At 43.1% G+C, this 23,682-nt stretch overlaps 1 protein-coding gene across 1 annotated transcript in view; it reads left to right on the top strand.

The window, feature by feature from the left end:
* Window positions 1-23,682, top strand: part of ABCC9 (ATP binding cassette subfamily C member 9) — a 454,126-nt gene that overhangs the window by 23,308 nt on the left and 407,136 nt on the right. The window contains 2 exon segments of the mRNA XM_030214004.1: window positions 10,816-10,957; window positions 17,017-17,138. Coding sequence (XP_030069864.1) covers window positions 10,816-10,957; window positions 17,017-17,138 — 264 coding nt within the window.

Below are 23,682 nucleotides of genomic sequence, written 5' to 3'. Positions count from 1 at the left end.
ATAAAAGGAGTTTGAACTGTATGCGGAAACGGATAGGAAGCCAATGAAGTGACTTGAGGAGAGGGCTAATATGAGCATAACGACCCTGGCTGAATATTAGTCATGCAGCAGAATTTTGAACAGATTGAAGAGGAGAGAGATGGCTAAGTGGGAGACCTGTGAGGCGCAAGTTGCAATAGTCTAAGCAAGAGGTGATAAGAGCGTGGATGAGGGTTCTGGTAGTGTGCTCAGAAAGGAAAGGGCGAATTTTGCTGATATTATAGAGAAAGAAACAACAGGTTTTAGTAGTCTGTTGAATATGTGCAGAGAAGGAGAGGGAGGAGTCGAAGATGACCCCAAGGTTACGAGCTGATGAGACAGGAAGGATGAGAGTGTTATCCACAGAAATAGAGAATGGGGGAGGAGGAGAGGTTGGTTTAGGGGGAAAGATAAGAAGCTCAGTCTTGGTCATGTTTAGTTTCAGATGGCGCTGAGACATTCAGGCAGCAATGTCAGACAGGCAGGCTGATACTTTGGCCTGGGTTTCGGCTGAGATTTCTGGTGTGGAGAGGTAGATCTGGGCAGGGGTGTGCTGGTAAATTTTTAACAACAGGCTCTTTCTCCAGACGTAGCCAGCTCTGCAGTTGGAAGGGCTAGGGGTGGCCGGGGTGGGGGGAGCAACACTTGTCTCTCTCTCCTCCCTCCCTTCGTGTTGGCACACTAGGCATACCTTTGCTGGCAACCAATAAATGGACTGCCACCACTCCCAAGGTCTTGCTCTGAGCAGCATGCTGAAACTTCTTACACATGCTGGAGAAGTCCCAGCCTGCTGCTCGGAGCTGGAAACAAGGAGCGGGGAGCAGCAGCGGTCTATTTACTTGGCTGGCAGGGCTCAGCATCCCCACCAGCAAAGTAAAAGATAATTCAGCAGGGGGCCCAAGCCCACATTTTGGGAGCCAGTTGTTAAAGTAGCCATGGAGGGCCCTACTTTAACAACCAGCTCCCAAAATTCTTAAAAACTTAACAACCGGCTCTTGCGAGCCTGTGAGAGCCTGCTCCAGCACACCACTGGATCTGGGCGTCATCAGCATAAAGATGATACTGAAAACCATGGGACGAGATCAGAGTACCAAGGGAAGAAGTATAGATGGAGAAGAGAAGAGGTCCCAGGACAGATCCCTGAGGTACACCAACTGACAGTGGGATAGAAGTAGAAGTAGAAGAGGATCCACTAGAGTATACACTAAAGGTATGCTGGGAGAGATAAGAAGAAAACCAGGAAAGAACAGAGCCCGGAAATCCAAGTGAGGACAGCGTATCAAGGAGCAGGCTGTGATCAACAGTGTCAAAAGCAGCAGATAGATCAAGAAGGATGAGGATAGAATAGAGACCTTTGGATCTGGCTAGGAACAGATCATTGGAGACTTTAGCAAGTGTTGTTTCAGTTGAATGAAGGGGGCGAAAGCCAGATTGAAGTGGATCAAGAATAGCTTGAGATGAAAGAAAGTCAAGGCAACGGCGTTGAACAGCACGTTCAAGTATCTTGGATAGGAAAGGGAGATGGGGCGATAGTTGGAAGGACAGGTAGGGTCCAATGAAGGTTTTTTAAGGAGTGGTGTGACTACGGCATGTTTGAAGCTATCAGGAACAGTCGCAGTGGACAGTGAAAGATTGAGGATATGACAGATAAACGGGATGACAGTAGGAGAGATAGTGGGATATGACAGATAAACGGGATGACAGTAGGAGAGATAGTGTTAAGTAGATGGGTGGAAATAGGATCAGAGGATCAGGTAGTTAGTTTTGAGGAGGAAAGAAGATGTGTAGTTTCCTCTATCATGCCTTTGTATCGCTCCATGCTGCAACCACACCTCGAATATTGTGTTCAATTCTGGTCACCACATCTGAAAAAATATATAGTGGAATTAGAAAAGTGTTTTTCTGGACTCTTTTACCACCCCTAAACTATTATATACCAGCCACCCACAATTTGGAGTGATAAAAGACTAGCTATATTTAGCCTTTTACTACCTCTCCAAACTACCCAGGTAAGTTCTTGCTTGGAGAGATAAAAGACAAGGCTACGTGTATGAGAAAGCATTTAAATTCATTCCTTATAAGAAAAACAATTCTTTTATTATTACTTGCCAATGCAGATACAATTGATTAGTTTCTCATGGGAGAGCAGCCCTGCTTGCACAAAGGTGCTGGCTGTGACTGTCTCCCATTCAATGATCCAATACCATTACTTTTATACATTTACTCTTGATTAACAGTTCATAGGCAGTTCACATGATAAACAGGCGGTTAATACTTCTTGGAATTATCTTGTTCTCCTTTTGGCCATCTGTTTTCCCCAAGTTACACCCCTAAGTTGCTAAACCATTTTATGCTGACATGCAACTTTTACCACTTCTTTTTTCTAGGCCTGTTTGCATCCTTGTCCTTCTCCTTTTGTCTGCACGCAAGGGTGTCTGCACATATCATGAGCTCTTGAATCACACAGGCCTGTGTCAGCCTTTTGTCCTTTGGGGTCTGTTTCAAGTAGTCCTTTTAATTCTGTTTTAATTCTGGATGGGATGACTTCCCCATGAGGAAAGGCTAAAGCGGCTAGGGACTATGGGGCATGCGATGAAGCTACAAAGTAGTAAATTTAAAATGCATCGGAGAAATTTTTTCTTCATTCAACATGTAATTAAACTCTGGAATTCAGTGCCAGGGAATGTAGGAAAAGCAGTTAGCTTAGCAGGATTTGAAAAAGGTTTGGATGGCTTCCTAAAGGAAAAGTCCATAGATCATTATTAAAATGGACTTGGGGAATATCCACTGCTTATTTCTAGGATAAGCAGCATAAAATATATTGTACTTTTTTTGGGATCTTGCCAGGTACTTGTGACCTGGATTGGCCACCATTGGAAACAGGACGCTGGGCTTGATGGACCTTCGGTCTGTCCCAGCATGGCAATACCTATGTACTCATGTACTTATGAGTAAATACCAGTTTACTGCAATTTGGGAAGTGGAGAACGAGGAAGTCTCTAGCAGATTTTGATACGTTACATTTTGACAACTCAATATAAGATGGAGATAGGCCATATATGATTTGATAAGCAAATATACATAATTTGAATGTGATGCATGCATTTATTGGAAGCCAATGTAATTTTAGCAATAAGGGAGTCACTTCAGAAAATTGGGGGGCCCTAAGTACAAGGCTGGCTGCCGTATTCTGGGCTGTTTTTAGTCCAGCATAGATTGTATTAGAATAGTCAAATTTAGACAGTACCAATGATTGGATTAAGATTCTGAAGACTGAACTCAGAAAGTATGGTCTCAATCATTTTAGTTTCCATAGGCAAATAAAAATAGAAATGCATTTTCTCTTCTACTAAGCAAAACAAAAAGACATCCATGATACACATTTCCTAAAGCTAACATATTCCACCTAATAAATTTAAAATAAAACACTTTTTTTCTACCTTTGTCTGGGCATTTTATTTTTCCAAGCTGTGGTCTGGCAGGGAAATAAGTTGTCAGATCTTCGTCAATTGGTGACAGGGTACCACAAGAATCTCTATTATCAGCAGTTTTATTTAAGGTTTAACTGTCCCAATTGTGTCAGCTATTGTGATCTTTGGGCAGTAGAGCCCACCACCAGTATTACACTATACATATTGTGAAGATGAGCCTATTGTGAAGATGAAGCTCCCACCTCAGGATCCCACGTCCCTCTTTCACTCAGGGTGAGCTGGTTCTCAGTATGCAGATTTTATGCAAATTAGTCTACTACCCCTTTCTGCTCAGGGTGACCTGCTTCTCAAAAGGCAAACACAGTCAGGTCTCACCAACAGGATATTTCTCATACAAATCTTTTATTCCCCCTTCCTGGGGCACACTTCTTCCAGCTTAAAACACTTTTACAAGCTTAAACAGTTCTTCCAGCTTAAACATTTCTTCCTACTCAGTTCAATCTTCCAGCTTAAGCACCTGCACACTCAGTCCTTCCTTGTAACATGGACACCCAGTCCTTCCTTGTAACCTGGACACACAGTCCTTCCTTGTAACACCCTGTTCTTATACCTGACACTCTAGGGCCTTCTTACCCCAGCCAGCTTCCTTGCTTTGCACACAGTTCACCACCAGTCCAAAGGGCTCAGCCAGTACTTCTCATGGGGATCCTCCTGCTTCAGCTATCAGCTCTCTTCTTCAGCTGCTAGCTCTCCTCCTCCCTCACACTCAGGTGGGGTATTAAGTGGTTAATGACCAAACAGGACCCAGCCCATAACCTGCTGCACCTGTTTCTATCCCCAGGACTCTCCTCGGTCCTAGCGACCTCCTGCTATACACCCCTTACTGGCTCCCTTTAGTGACTCACCCAGCCCTTCTCCCTAGACATTTTAGGGGAACAGCGCCCTCTAGGGGCCTAACCAGGGTAGGACAGCCTCTTCCTTCTCACAATATTTAAAAAAAACACACACATTTGTTTTACCTGGCAGCTGGGCTTGAGTTTCCTAAATCTCTATGCAAGTAGTAGCAAATGCAGATTCAGAGAGCACTGCAGTGTGTGCTCCGTGTGCTGGCTCCTATGCCTGTTTGGGGCAGCGAGCTGGTGCAGAAACCTTGAGGGCTCAACTGAAGGCAGATTGAGCGAGAAACAAGGCACCTACTGCTGGCAGCCTGGAACAGTGGAGGAAACCCACCAGGCTGAGCCTGAGTTGTGGAACTGGCAGCAGATTTTCCCATTTGCTTCAGGGGTGCAGGGGCGCAATGCAAGACAGGTGCCCTGAGAGTGAAACCGATGGTTGGAGAGCAGTGACTGCAGCAGCAGTGGCGCGGCATTGGAGGGAGCTGCCGTTCCTGATCTAGACCCCCACAAAAAAAAGTAGGCAGAAAATTACGCAGGTTACTGCAGGTAGCAGGAGATGATGCTGACTGGCTAAACACATGTGGCTGAGCCACAGCAAACTAAAAGGCTGTGCACTTCTACAGCACAGCTGTTGCCTAACCGGCACCTAGAAGACTGGCATCGATTGGAGCAGGACAAACTGGTTGGGCCTGAGCTGATATTAGGTGGGTCTGAGTGGGCCCAGGCCCACCTGTAGATATGCCCCTGGTCTGAAATGGTTGCCAATGCGTAGCAGAATTTTGTATGTTATTAGAAATGCTTCATCAGGCACTTTATCAAGATTTCACATACTATTTGTGTCATGTTGTAAAATGGTATTTACTGTCTCAGTCTTTAAGATCTCAGAACAAATACGAACTTGTTGCTCCTGTGCTTCAATACATTCGATTGGAGGTCACATGGTCTGGAACTTTTTCCATATGTGGGACTATTGTATGAAGCCACAACAAAAACAAGGAGGTAAAAACCCTCACGGAAACGTGAGATGTAGAGAAAAAAAGTGAGGAGAACAAATGAGGATACCAAAAATGTGTTTATTTATATGAATAAACACATTTTTGGTATCCTCATTCGTTCTCCTCACTTTTTTTCTCTACATGGACTATTGTATGAAACAGACTGCCATTGCAGTTCAAGTGCGAAACCTCTTTGACCAGCTTCAAGAAAAGCTTGAGAGACACCTGACACTCTGTACTATTCTTATTTTGTATTATATATATATGTTTTGTTTTTACTGTTATGTACCTTTCTTTTGTACCCCACCCTGGATAAGGGTGGGTTAGAAATAATACATTTCAATTTCAATATTAGTCCCAGTTTCAGGGCTGTGCCTAGGGTCTCTGGCGCCCCCCTGCAGACTATCAGTTGGTGCCCCCCCACCCCGGTGTGGCACAAGATGCAAAGGAAATAGGAGCTGAAAGATGGAGTGCATCTTTGTGGGATTGCTTAACAAATAGATCAGAAATAATTTTTTATGATTTTTAACCGTGAAAATGATCGCTCACCACTTGCCACACTGACAGGAATTGTCAGCAATTTTCTTAGAAACAAATTGCTATACATTGCAAAATAAGATAGCAGATGTAAATTCTCAATGTGGACATATTCCAAACGCTAAAATGAAAATAAAATGATTCTTTTCTACCTTTGTTGTCTGGTGACTTTCTTTTTCTGATCATGCTGGCCCAGTATCTCATTCTGCTGCTATCTGTCCTCTTAACTCCGTTTCCAGGGCTTCCTTTCCATTTATTTCTTTACTTTCCTCCTTTCTTCTTCATTTCTTGCTCTATATCCATTTCCAGCAATTTCTCCTCTCTCCCTGGGTCCTGCCCTCCCAGCCATGTCCATCCTTGTCCCTCTCTGCCCTTCCCTCCTCCATCCATAGCCAGCAATTCTCCTCTCTCCCCTCCCCTCCCCTACATTTCCAGCAATTTCTCCTCTCCCTGGGCCCTGTCCTCCCATCTATGTCCATCCATGTCCCTCTCTGCCTTTCCATCCTCCATCCATAGCCAGCAATTTTCCTCTCTCCCCTCCCCTCCATTTCCAGCAATTTCTCCTCTCCCTGGGCCCTGCCCTCCCATCCATGTCCATCCTTGTCCTTCTCTGCCCTTCCCTCCTCCATCCATAGCCAGCAATTCTTCTCTCTCTCCTCCCCTCCATTTCCAGCAATTTCTCCTCTCCCTGGGCCCTGTCCTCCCATCCATGTCCATCCTTGTCACTCTCTGCCCTTCCCTCCTCCATCCATAGCCAGCAATTCTCCTCTTTTCCCTCCCCTCCATTTCCAGCAATTTGTCCTTTCCCTGGGCCCTGCCCTCCCATCCATTCCTCTCTGCCCTTCCCTTACCTGAGCTCCGCACCCTGGGGCCTTTAAATCTTTTACCTCCGGTCGCAGCAGCGTCAGTGAAAGCGCTGCCGACGTCTCCCTTCCCTTCCCTTCGCGCTCGTTGGTTCCCTCAGTGTCCCGCCTACTTCTGACGTCAGAAGAAGGCGGGACACTGAGGGAACCAACGAGCGCGAAGGGAAGGGAGACGTCGGCAGCACTTTCATTGACGCTGCTGCGACCGTTGGAGCCTCGGAGGTAAAAGGTTTAAAGGCCTCGGCGGCGTGGAGCTCAGGTAAGTGGCGAGGGTAAGCACTGCGGCGGCGCCTTCCATAGGTCTGTGCCCCCCTGCGGTGCTTATCCTGCTTACCGTATTGGCACGGCCCTGCCCAGTATCTTTCCATGTGGGTGTTCTCCTTGCCCTCTGGTGGCTAGAACTGGTGGCTGCTATGGACTGTTTTCTGCTGTCTTCCATGTTTCAGACTTCAGTGAGTCCGGTCCGGATTTTCTGGGTTGCCAGACTTGCTCTGCTGGTTTGTCCTTGAACAGCAACCTTACTTGGCTGGTGATTACTGCAGCTGAGGGTCAGCTGCTGATGGGCTTATTAGCTTCTGTGAGCCTTGCTTGCCTTGCCTTGGTATCAAAGGTCATCCATGAGTTCCTGGTGGTTTGTTGGAGTACCTGCTCTGAAAGTTTCCTTTGTGTTGGACCCTGCCTGTTCCTGGACCTGGACTTTGCTTGCTTCCTGTGCCTTTGACCCTTGGCCTGGACCTGGACTTTGACTTTGCTTTCCGCCTGCCTAAAGACTCTGGTTAGTTTATGGATTACCTGTGTTTGCTGCCTGCCCCTTTGACCTTGCTGTGCTACTGGATAATGTTTACTGTCTACTATTAAAGCCTCTTCTAGTTATATTCAGTGGTTCCTGCCTGTTGTGTTCAGCACTGCTTTCTGCTTGGGTGATTTGCCTGCCGCTGCCGCTCCTTGGCAGTGGCCCAAGGGCTCACAAACCTAGTTCCTGCTTTGAGAATGTGACAACCAGTTTCTCTTTTCTGCTTTCCTGACTGTCTTCTGCTTTCTTTCCAGTGAGTGCTGTCCATTTGTCTTATCTCTACTTTCCTCCTTTCTTCTTCCATTCCCTCAATACATCCATCTTTGACACATTTCTTCTTTCTCTTATTTCTGTTTGCCTCTGCCCACTCAAATTTCACCCTCTCATTCTTTCCCCTCCTGCCCCCCAAAAAGGGAGGGGGGTTTTAACAGGGGTGTAGCCAGACTTCAGCAGGGGGTGGTCCAGAGCCCGAGGTGAGGGGACACCTTTTATCCCCCCCCCCGGTGCCGCCAACCACCCCCCCCCCCCCCGCCGCCACCACCACCACCAACACCAACTTTGACCTCCCCCCGCTGACGACCCTCTCAACCCCCCTCCCACCGCCAACCCTCCCCTGCTGTCGCCTACCTTTGCTGGCAGGGGACCCCAACCCCCGCCAGCCGAAGTCCTCTTCTTCCTTCGTTCTGTTTCTGAGTCTGATGTCCTGCATGTGTACGTGCAGGACGTCAGACTCACAGAAACAGAACGAAGCCTGCAGGGCTTCGTTCTGTTTCTGTGAGTCTGACGTCCTGCACGTTGTATGTGCAGGACATCAGACTCAGAAACAGAACGAAGGAAGAAGAGGACCTCGGCTGGCGGGGGTTGGGGTCCCCCGCCAGCAAAGGTAGCAGATGGCGATGACGGGTTGGTGGCGGGGGGGGGGGGGGGTCGTGAGGGTCATCGGCAGGGGGGTCCAGGGCCAAAACTACGGGGGCCCAGGCCCCGTGGCCCCACGTAGCTACGCCCCTGGGTTTTAAGAAACAGAAAAGAAGAAATCCTTGGTTAAAGTGATTTGAGGAAAGTAGAATAGCTATCCTCTCTGGCGGAGGTAAACTGTAACTGACATGTTCTGTGCTTCTCTGGCTGCAGGCCTCTGAAAAAGTAACATTTTGATGCATTCAGTGAACAGAACAGCATAGTGGCTGCATATGTAAATTGTTCACTGTAAGGAAAGGCAGATTAATGATCAATATTTATACACTTTGGGATGATTATCTATTAAAGTTTGTGAATACAGGTGGGGTTAATAAAACACACAGGTAAACGAAGCCAATTAGGGGGTCAGAGAAAACTCTTCACCAGAATATATTTGGGGGCAGTCTAACCTTAACCTCTCTGGAATTCAATCAATTTCTCCAATATATGGAGATTCAATCCAGGATCTCTGTCTGTTGGCTTTTTGACTGAGAGGGTAGGTTTCTCTCTATTGGGAAAAACCTGAAACTGCAGGCAACAGGCTCTAAAGGGTTGGAATCAGAAAGAGATAGGCACAAAAAGCTAAGAGTTGTGGATCTGGCAAGAAAGGGACCACTGGAGGCTTCTCCTGAAGAACGCAGACTAGCTCACCAGAAAGAAGTGGGGGTCCAGCAACACAAGGGAGGGAGGGTTTTGGAAGCATTCTCAGGGTGAGGCAGAAGGCCTCTGGGGGCAGAATTGTGCACAAGGCCCAGCAGCAGAGTGGCCCTTGGGAGCTGGCTCAGGGCAAGGAGGCCTTTGGGAGCAAGCTCAGGGCAAGGTAGGAGGTCTTCAGGGGCACAGCTGGTGCCTGAGGGCCAGTGGCAGAAAGGCTCCTGTGATCACTACCGGTGCTTGGAGCCTAGTGGAGGCTCCTGGGAGTGCAATTGACACTCAGACCCTGGTGGTGGCTCCTAGAAGTACAATCAGTGCTGAGCCTGGCAAAGGTGGAGACTCCTGGGAGCACGATTGGTGCTTGGAGTATGGTGGAGGTTCCTGGAAGTGTAATTAGTGCTCAGAGCCTCGCAGAGACGGAGGTTCCTGGAAGCATAACTGGTACTCAGAACCTGGCAGCAGAGACTGGCCAAGCCCGACTGACATAGCCCCTCATTGGATGTCTAGTAACCACCTGTCCAGACTGCTCCAGCAGGAGGATGAGATCTGGGAGACATGGTGGCAATGGATATAGGAAAAGACTCAGTGAAGGAGCAAGGGAACATGGGTAATAGTGCCATTCTAATAAAAAGTCTTGATGAAGGTAGATAGGTATATGTTTAAAGCTGCCACATTGGTAAGGAAGCTAACTGGTTCCAAGAACACTGTCTCGATGGAGATGGAAAAAGGAGGCAAGCACCAGAAATGCCCCCTCTGGGTACATCCTGATCTAAACGTACTAGCGGTTTTGACCGTTTTTTCCTTTTGTTCGCTTGTATGCTATAGACATTTTTCTGTGAGAAGAACATCCATCTGCCTTTTATGTCATTTCTTTTGGCTGCTTTTCTTTTTACTTTTTACCTTTTCTTGGGGGGGGGGGGATGGGGGGAGATATGGTTGGTACCCAGTATCTCTCTAAGGGCCCCTTTTACCAAGCGGCAGCAAAAAGGGCCCTGCAGTGGCGTTGGCATGCGAGTTTGCCGTGTGCCGAGGCCCCCTTTTACCACCGCCCATAAAAGGGAATTTCCAGCCAAGGAAGGAAATGGCTGTGTGGTAAGTGAAACACTTGCCGCATGGCCATTTCCTAGGGGAGCCTTTACCTCCTCCTGCGGTAGCCCGGCGGTAAAAAAAACTTGATGCATTGTAAATGGCGCACAGTGGGGGAAGGCAGTGCCGCTGGGCTACCAAAGGAAGCAGTGCCAAATTGGTGCGTGACAAGCCCATGGTGTGCTTGCCACGCCTTTGTAAAAGGGCCTCTAAATGTCCACAGAAAGTCCCATATATGAATGTGTCTGTAGAGGTTCCTCTCAAGTGTTTTTACTGCAGGGGGTGGTGGAAAGATTATGGTGGCATGTGATATGACCTGAAAATATTCTTACTAAGAACTGTACTCCTTTGGCAGCCTTGCATATGTCCTTTAAAAAATTAGGCTGTCAGTAAAAGTATGGCAAATTATCAATAAAAATCATTAGTATGAGTCAGCAACCCCTTTGAGAGTGTGCGTTGAGCTTTTAATGTCCCCACAAGTTATTACTTGTTGATTTATGTGCAGTGATTTTAATTTAGTTTAGTTTCCTCTATCAGGTTGCAGCAAGGGATTAAGCCCCCTTATATTTTTTCTTTGTGTCTTTGCAGGCTGGGGAAGCCAGAGTTCTAAAGTTCAGATACATCACAACACATGGCTACATTTCCCAGGACACAATCTAAGATGGATTCTAACATTCGCTCTCATGTTTGTCTACGTTTGTGAAATAGCAGAAGGGATTGTCTCAAATGGGTAAGTCATTGAGGGTATTTTCATTAGACTTATAGTCTATTTATTTATGAACAATAAAGAAATGATACATTGAGGTATGATTTAGTGGAACCTTCTTGAGAAATGTACCAGTTAATACGATTGTGCATGGGTCTTCATGAGTCACTTTTTCAATTTTAAAAAGAAAAGCTATTTCAAAATGCATTCAAACAAAGTATTTCCATGTAACTTCCTTGAGTGTCCCTTAGTCTTTGTACTTTTGGAACAAGTAAAAAATCGATTTAGTTCTACTTGTTCTACACCACTCAGGAGTTTTGAGATACGGTGACCAGAACTGAATGCAATACTGAAGGTGTGGACACACCATGGAGTGATACAAAGCCACTATAGTATTTTCGGTCTTATTCACCATCCATTTCTTAATAATTTCTAGCATTCTGTTTGCTTTTCTGGCTCTATGATGACACCTAGATCTTTTTCTTGAGTGCTGATCCCCAAGGTGGACACTAGCATCAGGTAACTATGATTCAGATTTTTCTTTCCAATATGCATCAGCTTGCATTTGTCCACATTAAATTTCACATGCCACTCAGGATTTTGTAGACCTCAGTCATATCACCCCTCATCTGTCTCTTTTCCAAGCTGAAGAGCCCTAACATCTTTAGCCTTTCTTCATATGAGAGGAGTTTCATCCTCTTGATCATTTTGGTCACTCTTCTTTGAACCTTTTCTAATTCCATTATATCTTTTTTGAGATACGGCGACCAGAACTGAATGCAATACTCAAGGTGTGGTCGCACCATGGAGTGATACAGAGGCATTATAGTATTTTTGGTCTTATACACCATCTCTTTTCTAATAATTCCTAGCATCCTGTTTGCCTTCTTGGCTGCCACCGCACACTGAGAAGATTTCAGTGTATTATCTACAACGACAGCTAGATCTTTTTCTTGAATGCTGACCCCCAAGGTGGACCCTAGCATCAGGTAACTATGATTCGGACTATTCTTTCCAAACTGCATCACCTTGCATTTGTCCACATTAAATTTCATCTGCCATTTGGATGCCCAATCTTCCAATTTCCTAATGTCTTCCTGCAATATTTCACAGTCCGCACGTATTTTAACAGCCTTGAATAATTTTGTGTCATCTGCAAATTTAATCCCTCGCTCATCATTCCAATTTCCATGTAATTTATAAATATGTTAAATAGCACCAGTCCTAGTACTGATCCCTGTGGCACTCCATTGTTCACCGTCCTTCATTGAGAGAAATGACCATTTAACCCTACCCTCTGTTTTCTGTCCAATAACCAATTCCTAATCCACACCAGAAACTTGCCTTGACTCTTTAATTTTCTCAGGAGTATCTCATGAGGAACCGTATCAAAAGCTTTCGGAAAATCTAGATACACTACATCAACCGGCTCATCTTTATCCACATGTTTATTCATGCCTTCAAAGAAATGAAGCAAATTGATGAGGCAAGACTTCACTTGGCTGAACCCACGCTGACTCTGTCCCATTAAACCATGTTTGTCTACGTATTCTGTAATTTTATTCTTTATAATAGTTTCTACTATTTTGCTTGGCACTGATATCAGGCTTACTGGTCTGTAATTTCCCAGATCACCCCTGGAACCCTTTTTAAAAATCGGCGTTACATTGGCAACCCTCCAGTCTTCAGGTACTACAGACGATTTTAAAGACAGGTTACATATTACTAATAGCTTGAGTTCTTTGAATACCTTTGGATGTTTGCCATCTGGTCCAGGTGATTTACTACTCTTTAATTTATCAGTTTGGCTTAGTACATCTTCCAGGTTCATTAACATTTCTTTCAGTTCCTCCACATCATCACTCTTGAAAACCATCTCTGGTACAGGCAGATCTTTTTCATCTTCCTCCGTAAAGACAGAAGCAAAGAATTCATTCAGATTCTCCGCAATGGCCTTGTCCTCCCTGAGCACCCCTTTTCCTCCTTCATGATCTAACGGTCCCATGGATTCCCTCACAGGTTCTCTGCTTCTGATGTACCTGATAAAAGTGTTACTGTGAGTTTTAGCCTCTGTGGTAAGTTTCTCTTAATATTCTCTTTTAGCCATCTTTATTAATGCTTTGCATGTAATTTGCCAGTGCTTATGTTGCTTCTTATTTTCTTAATTTGGGTCCTTTTTACATTCTTTGAAGGATAATCTTTTGGCTGTAATAGTCTCTTTTACTTCACTCTTTAACCACGTTGGCTGACGTTTTCTCTTCTTTCCACCTTTCAAATATGTGGAATGCATCTGGTTTGGGCTTCCAAGATGGTATTTTTGAATAAAGTCCACGCATGATTTAGGGTCCTAACTTTAACAGCTGACCCTTTTAGCTTCTTTTTAACCATTTTCCTCATTTTATTATAGCCGCCCTTTCGAAACTTAAATGTAGGTACAGTAGATTTCCTTTGCAGGTTCATCCCAGATAGTAGCTCAAACTTGATCATGTTATGATCACTGTTTCCCAGGGGACCCAACACCACAACCTCTCGCACTAGTAGTAGTAGTAGTATTCCCTGCACGCACCAAGGACCAGATCCCAAATGGCTCCCCATCTTGTCAGTTCCTGGACCAGTTGCTCCAAGAAGCAGTCATTTATTATTTATCCAGTCAATATTGGGCTAATTGAAATCACCCATTATTATAGTGTTGCCCAATTTGCCAGCTTTCCTAATCTCTGTAAACATTTCTTCATCTGTCTGTTTGTTCTATCTCAGCGGATGGTAGTACAGCCGTACAAGAATATTCCTTCCCTTCACACATGGAATTTATATCCATAATGATTCCACGTTGTTATCTGTTTCATGTGGAATGTTTATTTTATTTGACTCAATTCCCTGTTTGTCTATATAGAAAAGGGGATATACTTATATAAACCAGGTCACTCATATACAAATACTCTTCTTAATGTGTTCCAGAAACAGCAATTTATATCAAAATTCACTTTATTGTATACATATATACAAAAACAATAAACACAAATAAACAACACTCTATAGCTGGGCAAATGTCGCTCCCCATACACAATACTTATGAAAGGAAATAGTCCAATCAGTTCACTGCAACAGCTAATTCAGCAGATGATGTTGCTTTAGCTCAAATGTCCATTTGTATTAAGCGGCCTCTATATCTAGCTGCAATTCACACAATCAGTTTCTGTTTCAAGTCATCACCATGTTCCTCATTTGTTGCGCTTTCAGAAACTACCACGCTAGAAAAATGTTTTGTGAATGAGCCACTTAAGCCTTGATTGTATAATCCTGCTTTCTCCACTTATGTCAATGCTCAATCACTGCAGAGAAACTTCGCCCAAGTCATCTGGGATTAAACATAACAGATGTTCCTGAGCTCCTCAATGCGAGACCACATTTCGTGACACTTCTTCAGGAGGAACTACATCACAGATACTACAAAAAACACAAACATAACATCCAATGCCATAAGAAAATCTAAACTACACAATCACTTATAAAGTACAATGATACCTAATTATAACATGCATACTCAATACTATCACCGGCTGCTTACCAGCGGAACTACTGTCCAGACCACTTCCCGGATGACCCACACCTCAGGCGTATTGCCTGCACAATCTATTTCTGGGTTTATATACCAAGATCCATCAGCACCACACCCCACAAACTAACAAAAGTAAAACATATTCACCACTCCACCTCTCTATTGAGTCCCCCCGGGGCCACAGTACGCCAAGAGAAAGTTAATCATTGTTCAATCTTTTTTTATTTTTGTTTTTGTTACATTTGTACCCCGCGCTTTCCCTCTCATGGCAGGCTCAATGCGGCAGGCAATGGAGGGTTAAGTGACTTGCCCAGAGTCAAAACTGCACTAACATCGCCGCCCCTAGGGAGGGTAACCTGAGACAAGACCACACATTTTAAGTCCTCTATGGAGTGATTCATTGACACCCAGTGAGACACTAACGGCGCCTCCTTTCTTTGATGTTTAAGATTGCTTATGTGCTCTGCCAGCCGTTGCTTTAATTTCTGTTTTGTATGACCAATATAATACAGAGGGCAGGGGCACATAATGCAATACACTACCTGACCACTATCACACGTGGTCTTGCTCTTTAAATAAAAAATCTTGGTGGTTCCCGGTATAGGCAAGCAACTGGTGGTGAGGGAATGCTTACAATAAACGCATTTCTCACATGGGAAATGCATGCCAAGAGAGAAATCTGGTTTAGGTATCTTCAACATTTCTCCTAAATTTGCCTTGTGCCTATAAGCAACTTTAGGGTGCTCAGAAAATTCTGGGTGTACAGCAAGAACATGCCAATATTTATGTATAATTTGACCAATCATCGGCACATGAGAGGAATACGGGAGCACACAAGCCATTTCCCTGTTTAACATATAATGCAACCCTCCCTCCAATCTGATCCTCTTTATCATTGTGATACAATTTGTAACCTGTTAACACAGTGTCCTATTGATTGTCCTCTTTCCACCAAATCTCTGAGATACCTATTATATCTACCTCATCATTTAGTGCTATAATTCTCCTATCTTATTTTGTAGGCTTCTAGCATTTGTGTTTTTTCCTTGGATCTACAAGCTGCTTAGAAGTTGACGGGGATAATATTCATCTTTTATCCTGCTCTCTCATTAAGCATACCTGGCTTACTTTCAGCATCCTTGAAACCTCTCTACTGGGATTCCCTTGTCCTGCTTCAACAGTATCCTTCAAGGATACTCCACACCAAACCATGCGCTCCTGGGAGACAATGCAATTGAATACAAATTGTACTTATACTAAATATACATAACAATGCACCTTGCTACCATGAATATGGGGACAGAACAACACATAGTATATGTAACAAACTGCATATATGACCATCATGAACCTTTGGTCTTACATAATATAGCAGTTCATATGAGTTTAATATAAACATGCTCTGTATCCACAAAAGTCCAACCTCCCCCTACAGGTGCATATCGTAACTAGAGCATTTCTCTGTAGAAAACACAATAGAAAAATCATTCTGATTCTCATGTCATCTAAGCAATAGCAACATAAAACTTTGTACCAGGCAAACTGTAAAATACAAAACCTGAAGAGAATCCAAACTCAAACATATATTTAGAAAACATGTCATACAACAGTAGCAGTAATACTATGATTCAAACAGCAAGAACCCTACCTATTCCTCCTGGGGGAATTTGGAGCAAAATAAAAAAGTTTGCCCCCCCAAATTTGGAAATTCTGTGCACAATATTTTATAATTCTGCAAAATGGTTAAAATAAAAAATACTATAGACACAAGCTACAGTGTGTGTGCAAGTCTGACAGGTACTGGCTGTGCAAAATCAGTGGGCACTAAATGTGAAGGCCAATTGAAAAAAATGATACTGTTCTGTAGACCAAACCACTATACCAACACCTTTATCTGCCCTATGTATAATAACATTATCATCATTTCACAAGGCAGTAAGTGGTAGTCTCTCCTCTTTATTCAGACTATCCTTATATTTGAAGAATTTTTTCTTTTGCTGAAATGAAAGATAAAGATCTCTAAAAGTGCTAATGATAGGATCCAAAAGGCCTGGGTGAGGGTCCAAGATGATTTATTGGAAGTGGAACATATTAATTACTCTGTCTTAATTGAATGTTTAGAAAAAAATAAATTGTAATTGTCATATAAAATGGAAAAGGCAAACTTACATCTTAAAGGGATCATATCTCATATTAAGGACAAAGCCCAGACCAAAATGTAATATAAGCACCTTTTTGTAACTTTGTGATAAGCACCTTTTTAATTTTATAAAATTATCCTCCATATGTATTTCTACAGAGTTTGCCAATAAACAAAACATGATTGCCAAGATTTCGCTTGACTTAGAATACAGTTCACTGCTCTAACCACTGGACCATAATTTTTCCTTATTTCTAGGTTAGGGAAACACTTAAAATGTGAAAAAGCTAAAAGTATTTCTCTCCCATTCTTGTTTTGCTGCCATTGACATTTTAAACCTGACCTTTCCTTACAGTTACACAGCTGTTTTGTTTTTCTCTGCAGACACATGCAGTCTCATCATCTACATCTTTTTATGCCTGCTATAATGGGCCTTGAAGCTGTTGCAACCTCAATAGTCTACTATCACAATATAGAAACATCTAATTTTCCAAAATTATTATTAGGTAAGCATATTTTATTTGGCTGTCCTACTTGTATAAAGAGAATGAATTTGCACTTCTGATATTACCTCGTAATTATTTTGTTATAACGTATGCATCATTCAATTGCTCGATGCCATTCATTTGTCCAGTAGACTGGAAATCCTATGCCATTTTCATATTTTGTTGGTTAGGAATCTCTTACTAGTGAGGGAGAAGGTGCTGAAATGCCAATGAGATTCCTAATATGAAATTAAATGTAACTGTAGTAAAAAAAAAAAAACACTTTCTTTTTCAAATGCTATCATTTCTCTGATTGCAGCTTCTCATTAGAAGCTAACCTATTGACTCTGCACTATGCTTTGTGGAAGATCCCCAGTTGAATCCATGAGCTGAATTTTCTGTTTTACACATTGGCTGGGGCTAGAGATACTAGGGCAGGGGTGAGTAACCTTTATACACAGAGGGCCGCATGAATGTCAATACTATCCCTAGAGGCTGCCCACAGAAAATTAATGTGTCATATAGTTTATTGTCATCAAAACTCAATACGATGCTTGAATGAACATACATTATTACCAGAATGGTCTGTTACCAAATACTTCTGTCCTTCCAAACAGTTGCTAAAGTCTTGTCCCATTGTTTTGTCCTTCAATGGTTCCACCAACAATAAAACTCTGATTAATGCCATTTTTGCTGGACATTTTCTATGTATACTTCCCATGGTCTTGTGGGCTGCACAAAATTCAATGGTGGGCCGCAGGTTATTTTTTTCACAGGATACCTAGGTTAAATAAGCAGGAAAGTGCCTATTTTGGCTGTTTTATGAAGATTCATAGATACCCATGTAACTTTATAAAATACTAACACAAAAAAAAAACCCCAGCAATAATGCCTGCATTAAAGTTGTGGACATTATACCTGCTCGAGAGCAGGTGTAAATATCAGTGTGCAATTTATGTATGCATTTGCATATTTTAATAATACAAAGAATAAAAATTGCAACTTCCCTGTAAAAGTATGTTCTGGTGGGATCAGAGATGCCAAGAATGGCCCATCCCAAAGCTGGAGATTTATTACTGCTATGTTTGATATTGAAGGCCAGTGAGTGAGGTTTTTCTTGTGGGCCACAACCATGTCTGACACCAGTTCTGGTAGATATAGATTCCAAAAACTGACATATTCTAATCAATAAATAGAAAATAAAATGTATTTTTCTATCTTTGTTGTCAGGTCATTTTATTTTTCTAATCATGTTGGTCCCAATCTCTGGCTTCTACATGTGTTTTCTTTTAACTGTTCTGCCAGGATTTCCTTGTCCATTTGGCATTTCTTCTCTCTCCGTGTCCATCATTCATCTCCCCTCTGTGTTCCTATTCTTTCCCTGTTAAGCATCTCCCCTGTTCCCTTATCTCTCTCCCTCTGTCCACCATCATTCCTCTGCGTCCTTATCAACCTTATATATCCAGCATCGCCCCTCTATTTATCCCTCCTCCCTATGTCCAGCATTCCCTTTTTTCAGTTGTTCCTCAAGGTAAGTTGCATTTACCCCTCTCCCTTTTACAAAGCTGCACTAGTGGTACACAGCCCATTCAAAGTGAATGGGCTGTATCGGTATTGCCGTGCATCAGCCACTAGCGAGGCTTTGTAAAAAAAAAAAAAAAAGGGGGGGGGGTTAGTTTCAATAGATATTGTCCTGTCCCTGGAGGGCTTACAATCTAACCTCCCTGTTTACTAAGCCATGCTAGCTATGTTGGCATTGCCGCAGAGCAGCCGCTAACGTGGCTTAGTAAACAAGGGGTTAAGTTTGTATCTGAAATAATGGAGGTTAAGTGGCTTGTACAAGATCCAAAAGAGCTGCAGTGGGATTTGAAACAGGCTTCCTTAGTTTTTAGTCCTCTGCTCTAATCAATAGACTATTCTTCTACCTCCTATTTATGTGTCCAAAATAGCATTTTAGGTGTGGAAATAGTTTATTTAATTATCCTTTTAGGGGACAATTTTATAACTGCCTACATTAAGGAAAAGCACACACTAATAAACACTAGTTTGGCTTTGCTGCATTTTCAAAGAAAAAGTATATACTTTATATCCTTTTTGAAAATTACTTCAGGAAAACTGATTATTTTGTGTGTATATTTTTCCATGAAAAATCACATGCAAAAGTTGAATTTTCACAAGTATTTAATTTAGATTGTTGTCAAATTTAGTAACAAGCAAAGAGGTCTCAGCTGTGATGCCAGACTAAGACAAGCCACTTATCAGAAGTAATATAGAACAGTGTTCGTGATGGAGGATCACATTTCTGTGACAACAACGTTGGCATCACCCACATGGAAGAAAGGCCTGGCAGTCTACTTCAATATTCTGCCAGAAAAATTCAGTGGATAGTTGCAATGAAACAAATTGCATTATAGTGCTTGAGTCCCATCAAGTCGGAAAGCAGTCAGTGGGCTACTGGAGAAGAACTGAAGACTCTTCAGTGTAAAACCAGTATTTGTGAAGCGGTTGGAACAAAACCTTTGGGACATCTGAGCGATGATGTAGCTGTGCATGAAATGAGAGTCACAACTTGCAAAGACACCTTAAATATTGGGATATGGCACATACAAGGAAAGCTGGACGTGATCAAGAATGAAATGGAATGTATACATCTTGCTTTGTTGGTTGTTAGTGAATTGAAATGGACTTGCATCAGGCACTTTGAATCTGATGATCACATGGTGTTGTATTTATAATTAAGAGGAAGCTTGCAAGAAATGTGATACAATGCAATGCACGCATAATTTCCTTTTGTGTATTAGGAATGCCCATCAATACAACTATTGTTCAAGTATATGCATCAACAGATGTAGAAGAGGACAAAGCTGATCAGTTCTATAAACAAGCACAAGATGAAATCGAGAGAACATTCAGACAAGATGCACTGATAGTCGTGGAGGGGCATTTTCAATATGACGTCAAAGTCTGATTTTGGACGTTTTGCTCAAAGCGTCTGGAATTCAAATGGTGAATATAGCGATTTTCAAAATAACAAAATGTCTATCTTTTTTTTTTTCAAAAATAACCACTTGCTAGATGTTTTTGTGCTGTGTGTATTTATCTTTTTGATCCATTAAAAAAAAAGTCCAAGTGAAAAATGCACAAAATCAAGCCATTGGGATGTAGGAGTAGCCAGCATTCTTAGTAGACTAGCCACATTGACATCTCAGCAGAGCAGTGGGGCACCCTAATGGGCATTGCAGTGGACGTCACATAAAAGCTCCCAGGTACACATTTCACTGTTACCCCCTTATATTGTATGGTGAGCCCTCCAAAACCCACCAAAAACCTACTGTACCCAACTATACACCACTACAATAACCCTTATGTCTGCAGGTGTAACCTATATGTGAGTACAGTAAGTTTATGGTGGGTTTTGGGGGGGCTGACACTTTCCACAAGTGTAACAATTAGAATGGGATTATGGGCCTGGGTCCCCTTCTCCAAAGTCCACTGCACCAACCACTAGTCTATTCCAGGTACCTGCTTGCTGCTCTAATAAGACTGGCCATAACATCTGAGGCAGTCATAGAGACTGATATGTATTCTTTCTTTCAAATCTGTGGTGGGTGGGTGGGGAGGTCAGTGACTACTGAGGGAGTAAGGAGAGGTTATTCCTTTATTTCTCCAGTGGTCATTTAGGGCACTTTGTTGTGGCTTTCATCATTATTAAAACAAGTCTAGATCAAAACATCTTAGTTTAGTCGTGGACGTTTTGGTTTTGTTCAATTATTGCAGAAAGTACATAAGTACATAAGTAATGCCACACTGGGAAAAGACCAAGGGTCCATCGAACCCAGCATCCTGTCCACGACAGCGGCCAATCTAGGCCAAGGGCACCTGGCAAGCTTCCCAAACGTACAAACATTCTATACATGTTATTCCTGGAATTGTGGATTTTTCCCAAGTCCATTTAGTAGCGGTTTATGGAATTATCCTTTAGGAAACTGTCTAACCCCTTTTTAAACTCTGCCAAGCTAACCGCCTTTACCACATTCTCCGGCAACGAATTCCAGAGTTTAATTACACGTTGGGTGAAGAAAATTTTTCTCCGATTTGTTTTAAATTTACTACACTGTAGTTTCATCACATGCCTCCTAGTTCTAGTATTTTTGGAAAGCGTGAACAGACGTTTCACATCCACCTGTTCCACTCCACTCATTATTTTATATACCTCTATCATGTCTCCCCTCAGCCGTCTCTTCTCCAAGCTGAAAAGCCCTAGCCTCCTTAGTCTTTCTTCATAGGGAAGTCATCCCATCCCCGCTATCATTTTCGTCGCCCTTCGCTGCACCTTTTCCAATTCCACTATATCTTTCTTGAGATGCGGTGACCAGAATTGAACACAATACTCAAGGTGCGGTCGCACCATGGAGCGATATAACGGCATTATAACATCCTCACACCTGTTTTCCATACCTTTCCTAATAATACCCAACATTCTATTCACTTTCCGAGCCGCATAGGTTCAAGTGTTAGGAATGCCTTAATCCAGCCCCCAACATGCCCCCTTGTGATTTGGATGCACTACAGACGAACTGCGTAGATAAACGTCTGCAAAAGTAGGTTTTGAAAATAGCAATTTGAATATTTTGGCAAGCAAAATGTCCAAATGCTGCTTTATCTAAGTTCCAAATTTACTAAAATTTGCTGTACCACTCATAAACCAATCTAGGTGGTAAACAACAATAAAAACAATAATAATCTGAAAATGAAAGGAACACCATTTGTAACAGGAAAGAAACCATCAGGCTTATTTTCGAAAGAGAAGGGCACCCATCTTTCGACACAAATCGGGAGATGGGCGTCCTTCTCTCAGGGTCGCCCAAATTGGCATAATCAAAAGCCGATTTTCGGAAACCCCAACTGCTTCCCGTCACGGGGATGACCAAAGTTCCTGGGGGAGTGTCGGAGGTGTAGTGAAGGCGGGACTGGGGCGTGCCTAACAGATGGGCATCCTCGAGCGATAATGTAAAAATGAAGGGCGTCCCAGAGGAGCACTTGGGCAACTTTACTTGGTCCATTTTTTTTTACGACCAAGCCTCAAAAAGGTGCCCGAACTGACCGGATGACCACCGGAGGGAATCGGGGACAACCTGCCCTTACTCCCCCAGCGGTCACTAACCCCCTCCCACCCTGAAAAAACAACTTTAAAAACTTTTTTTGCCAGCCTGAAATGTCATACTCAGGTCCATTGCAGCAGTATGCAGGTCCCGGGGGGAGGGAGGTATGTGTGTGTCAGCGGAGGCATAGCGAAGGTATGGACATCCTTCTTTCAAACATTTTGGATATGTACGTGGGAGCAATTTGTGAAGTCCACTGCAGTGCCCCCTAGGGTGCCTGGTTGGTGTCCTGGCATATCAGGGAGACCAGTGTACTACGAATGCTGGCTCCTCCCACGACCAAATGAGTTGGATTTGGTCATTTTTGAGATGGGCGTTCTTGGTTTCCATTATCGCCGAAAACTGGGAATGACCATTTGTAAGGTCGACCATCTCAATATTTATGTTGACCATCTCTAAGGTCGACCTAAATGTTGAGATTTGGGCGTCCCTGACCGTATTATGAAACAAAAGATGGCCGCCCATCTTGTTTCAATAATACGGGTTTCCCCGCCCCTTCGTAGGACGTACTGGCCCTCAGGAAAACTTGGGCGCCCCGTTCAATTATGCCTCTTCATGTCAACAGATATAGGGTAGCTTGCACAGATGCCATGATGCAAAAGGGAGCACAAAAAAAAAAGGAGAAAACACTTTTAAGTGCCGAAAGCAGCTGTAAATAAAAAAGCCTTCAATTGCTTCTTAAAAAGTGATAAGGACATTTCTAAGCTTATGGTAAGCAGCAATGTATTCCACAAAGAAGGTCCTGAAACATGAAATGATCTTGCTCGCAAGAGAGCAGAGGCAATTACCCAAACAGAAAGAACTACTAGTTGGTTCTGTGAGGATGACCTAAGCACCCTCATAGGAATATAAGAAACCAACTGGTTTGAAAGATAATGAGGAATTTCTGAGTTCATTTGAGTATTTTACATACAGCATAAGCAGTTTACAGTTTCATTTTACAGGTACTGGGTCTGTTCCTATTGGGTTTGCAGTCTAGGTAGTACATTGTACTACTGTTGTACCTGGGGCAACAGAGGGTTAAGTGTCTTGCCCAGGGTCACATGGAGCTGCAGTGTGAATTGAACCTGATTCCCCAGGATCTCAACCCACTGCCAACCATCAGGCAGCAGCAGGAATTGAACGCAGTTCCCCAGGTCCACAACCCACTACACTAACTATTAGGCCACGTCTCTTACAAAGGATCTTAAAGGTTATCCTATAGTTAACAGGAAGCCAGTGTTCATCCCGCAAAAGAGGTGTAACATGATCATAGTTATGAAAATTTGTCAATAACTTAACTGCCAGATTTTGAACTGACTGAAGACACCTGATGTCAGATTCCTGCAAACAATTATACAGGGCATTACAATAATCCAGTTGGCTAAGTACAAATGAGTGAATCAGTACTCGAAAGGCTAAGA

Source organism: Microcaecilia unicolor, chromosome 9, assembly GCF_901765095.1.
Source record: "Microcaecilia unicolor chromosome 9, aMicUni1.1, whole genome shotgun sequence".
Taxonomy (NCBI): Eukaryota; Metazoa; Chordata; class Amphibia; order Gymnophiona; family Siphonopidae; genus Microcaecilia; species Microcaecilia unicolor.
Note: the sequence above shows the minus strand (reverse complement) of the source record. Positions and strands in the feature narration are given on the sequence as shown.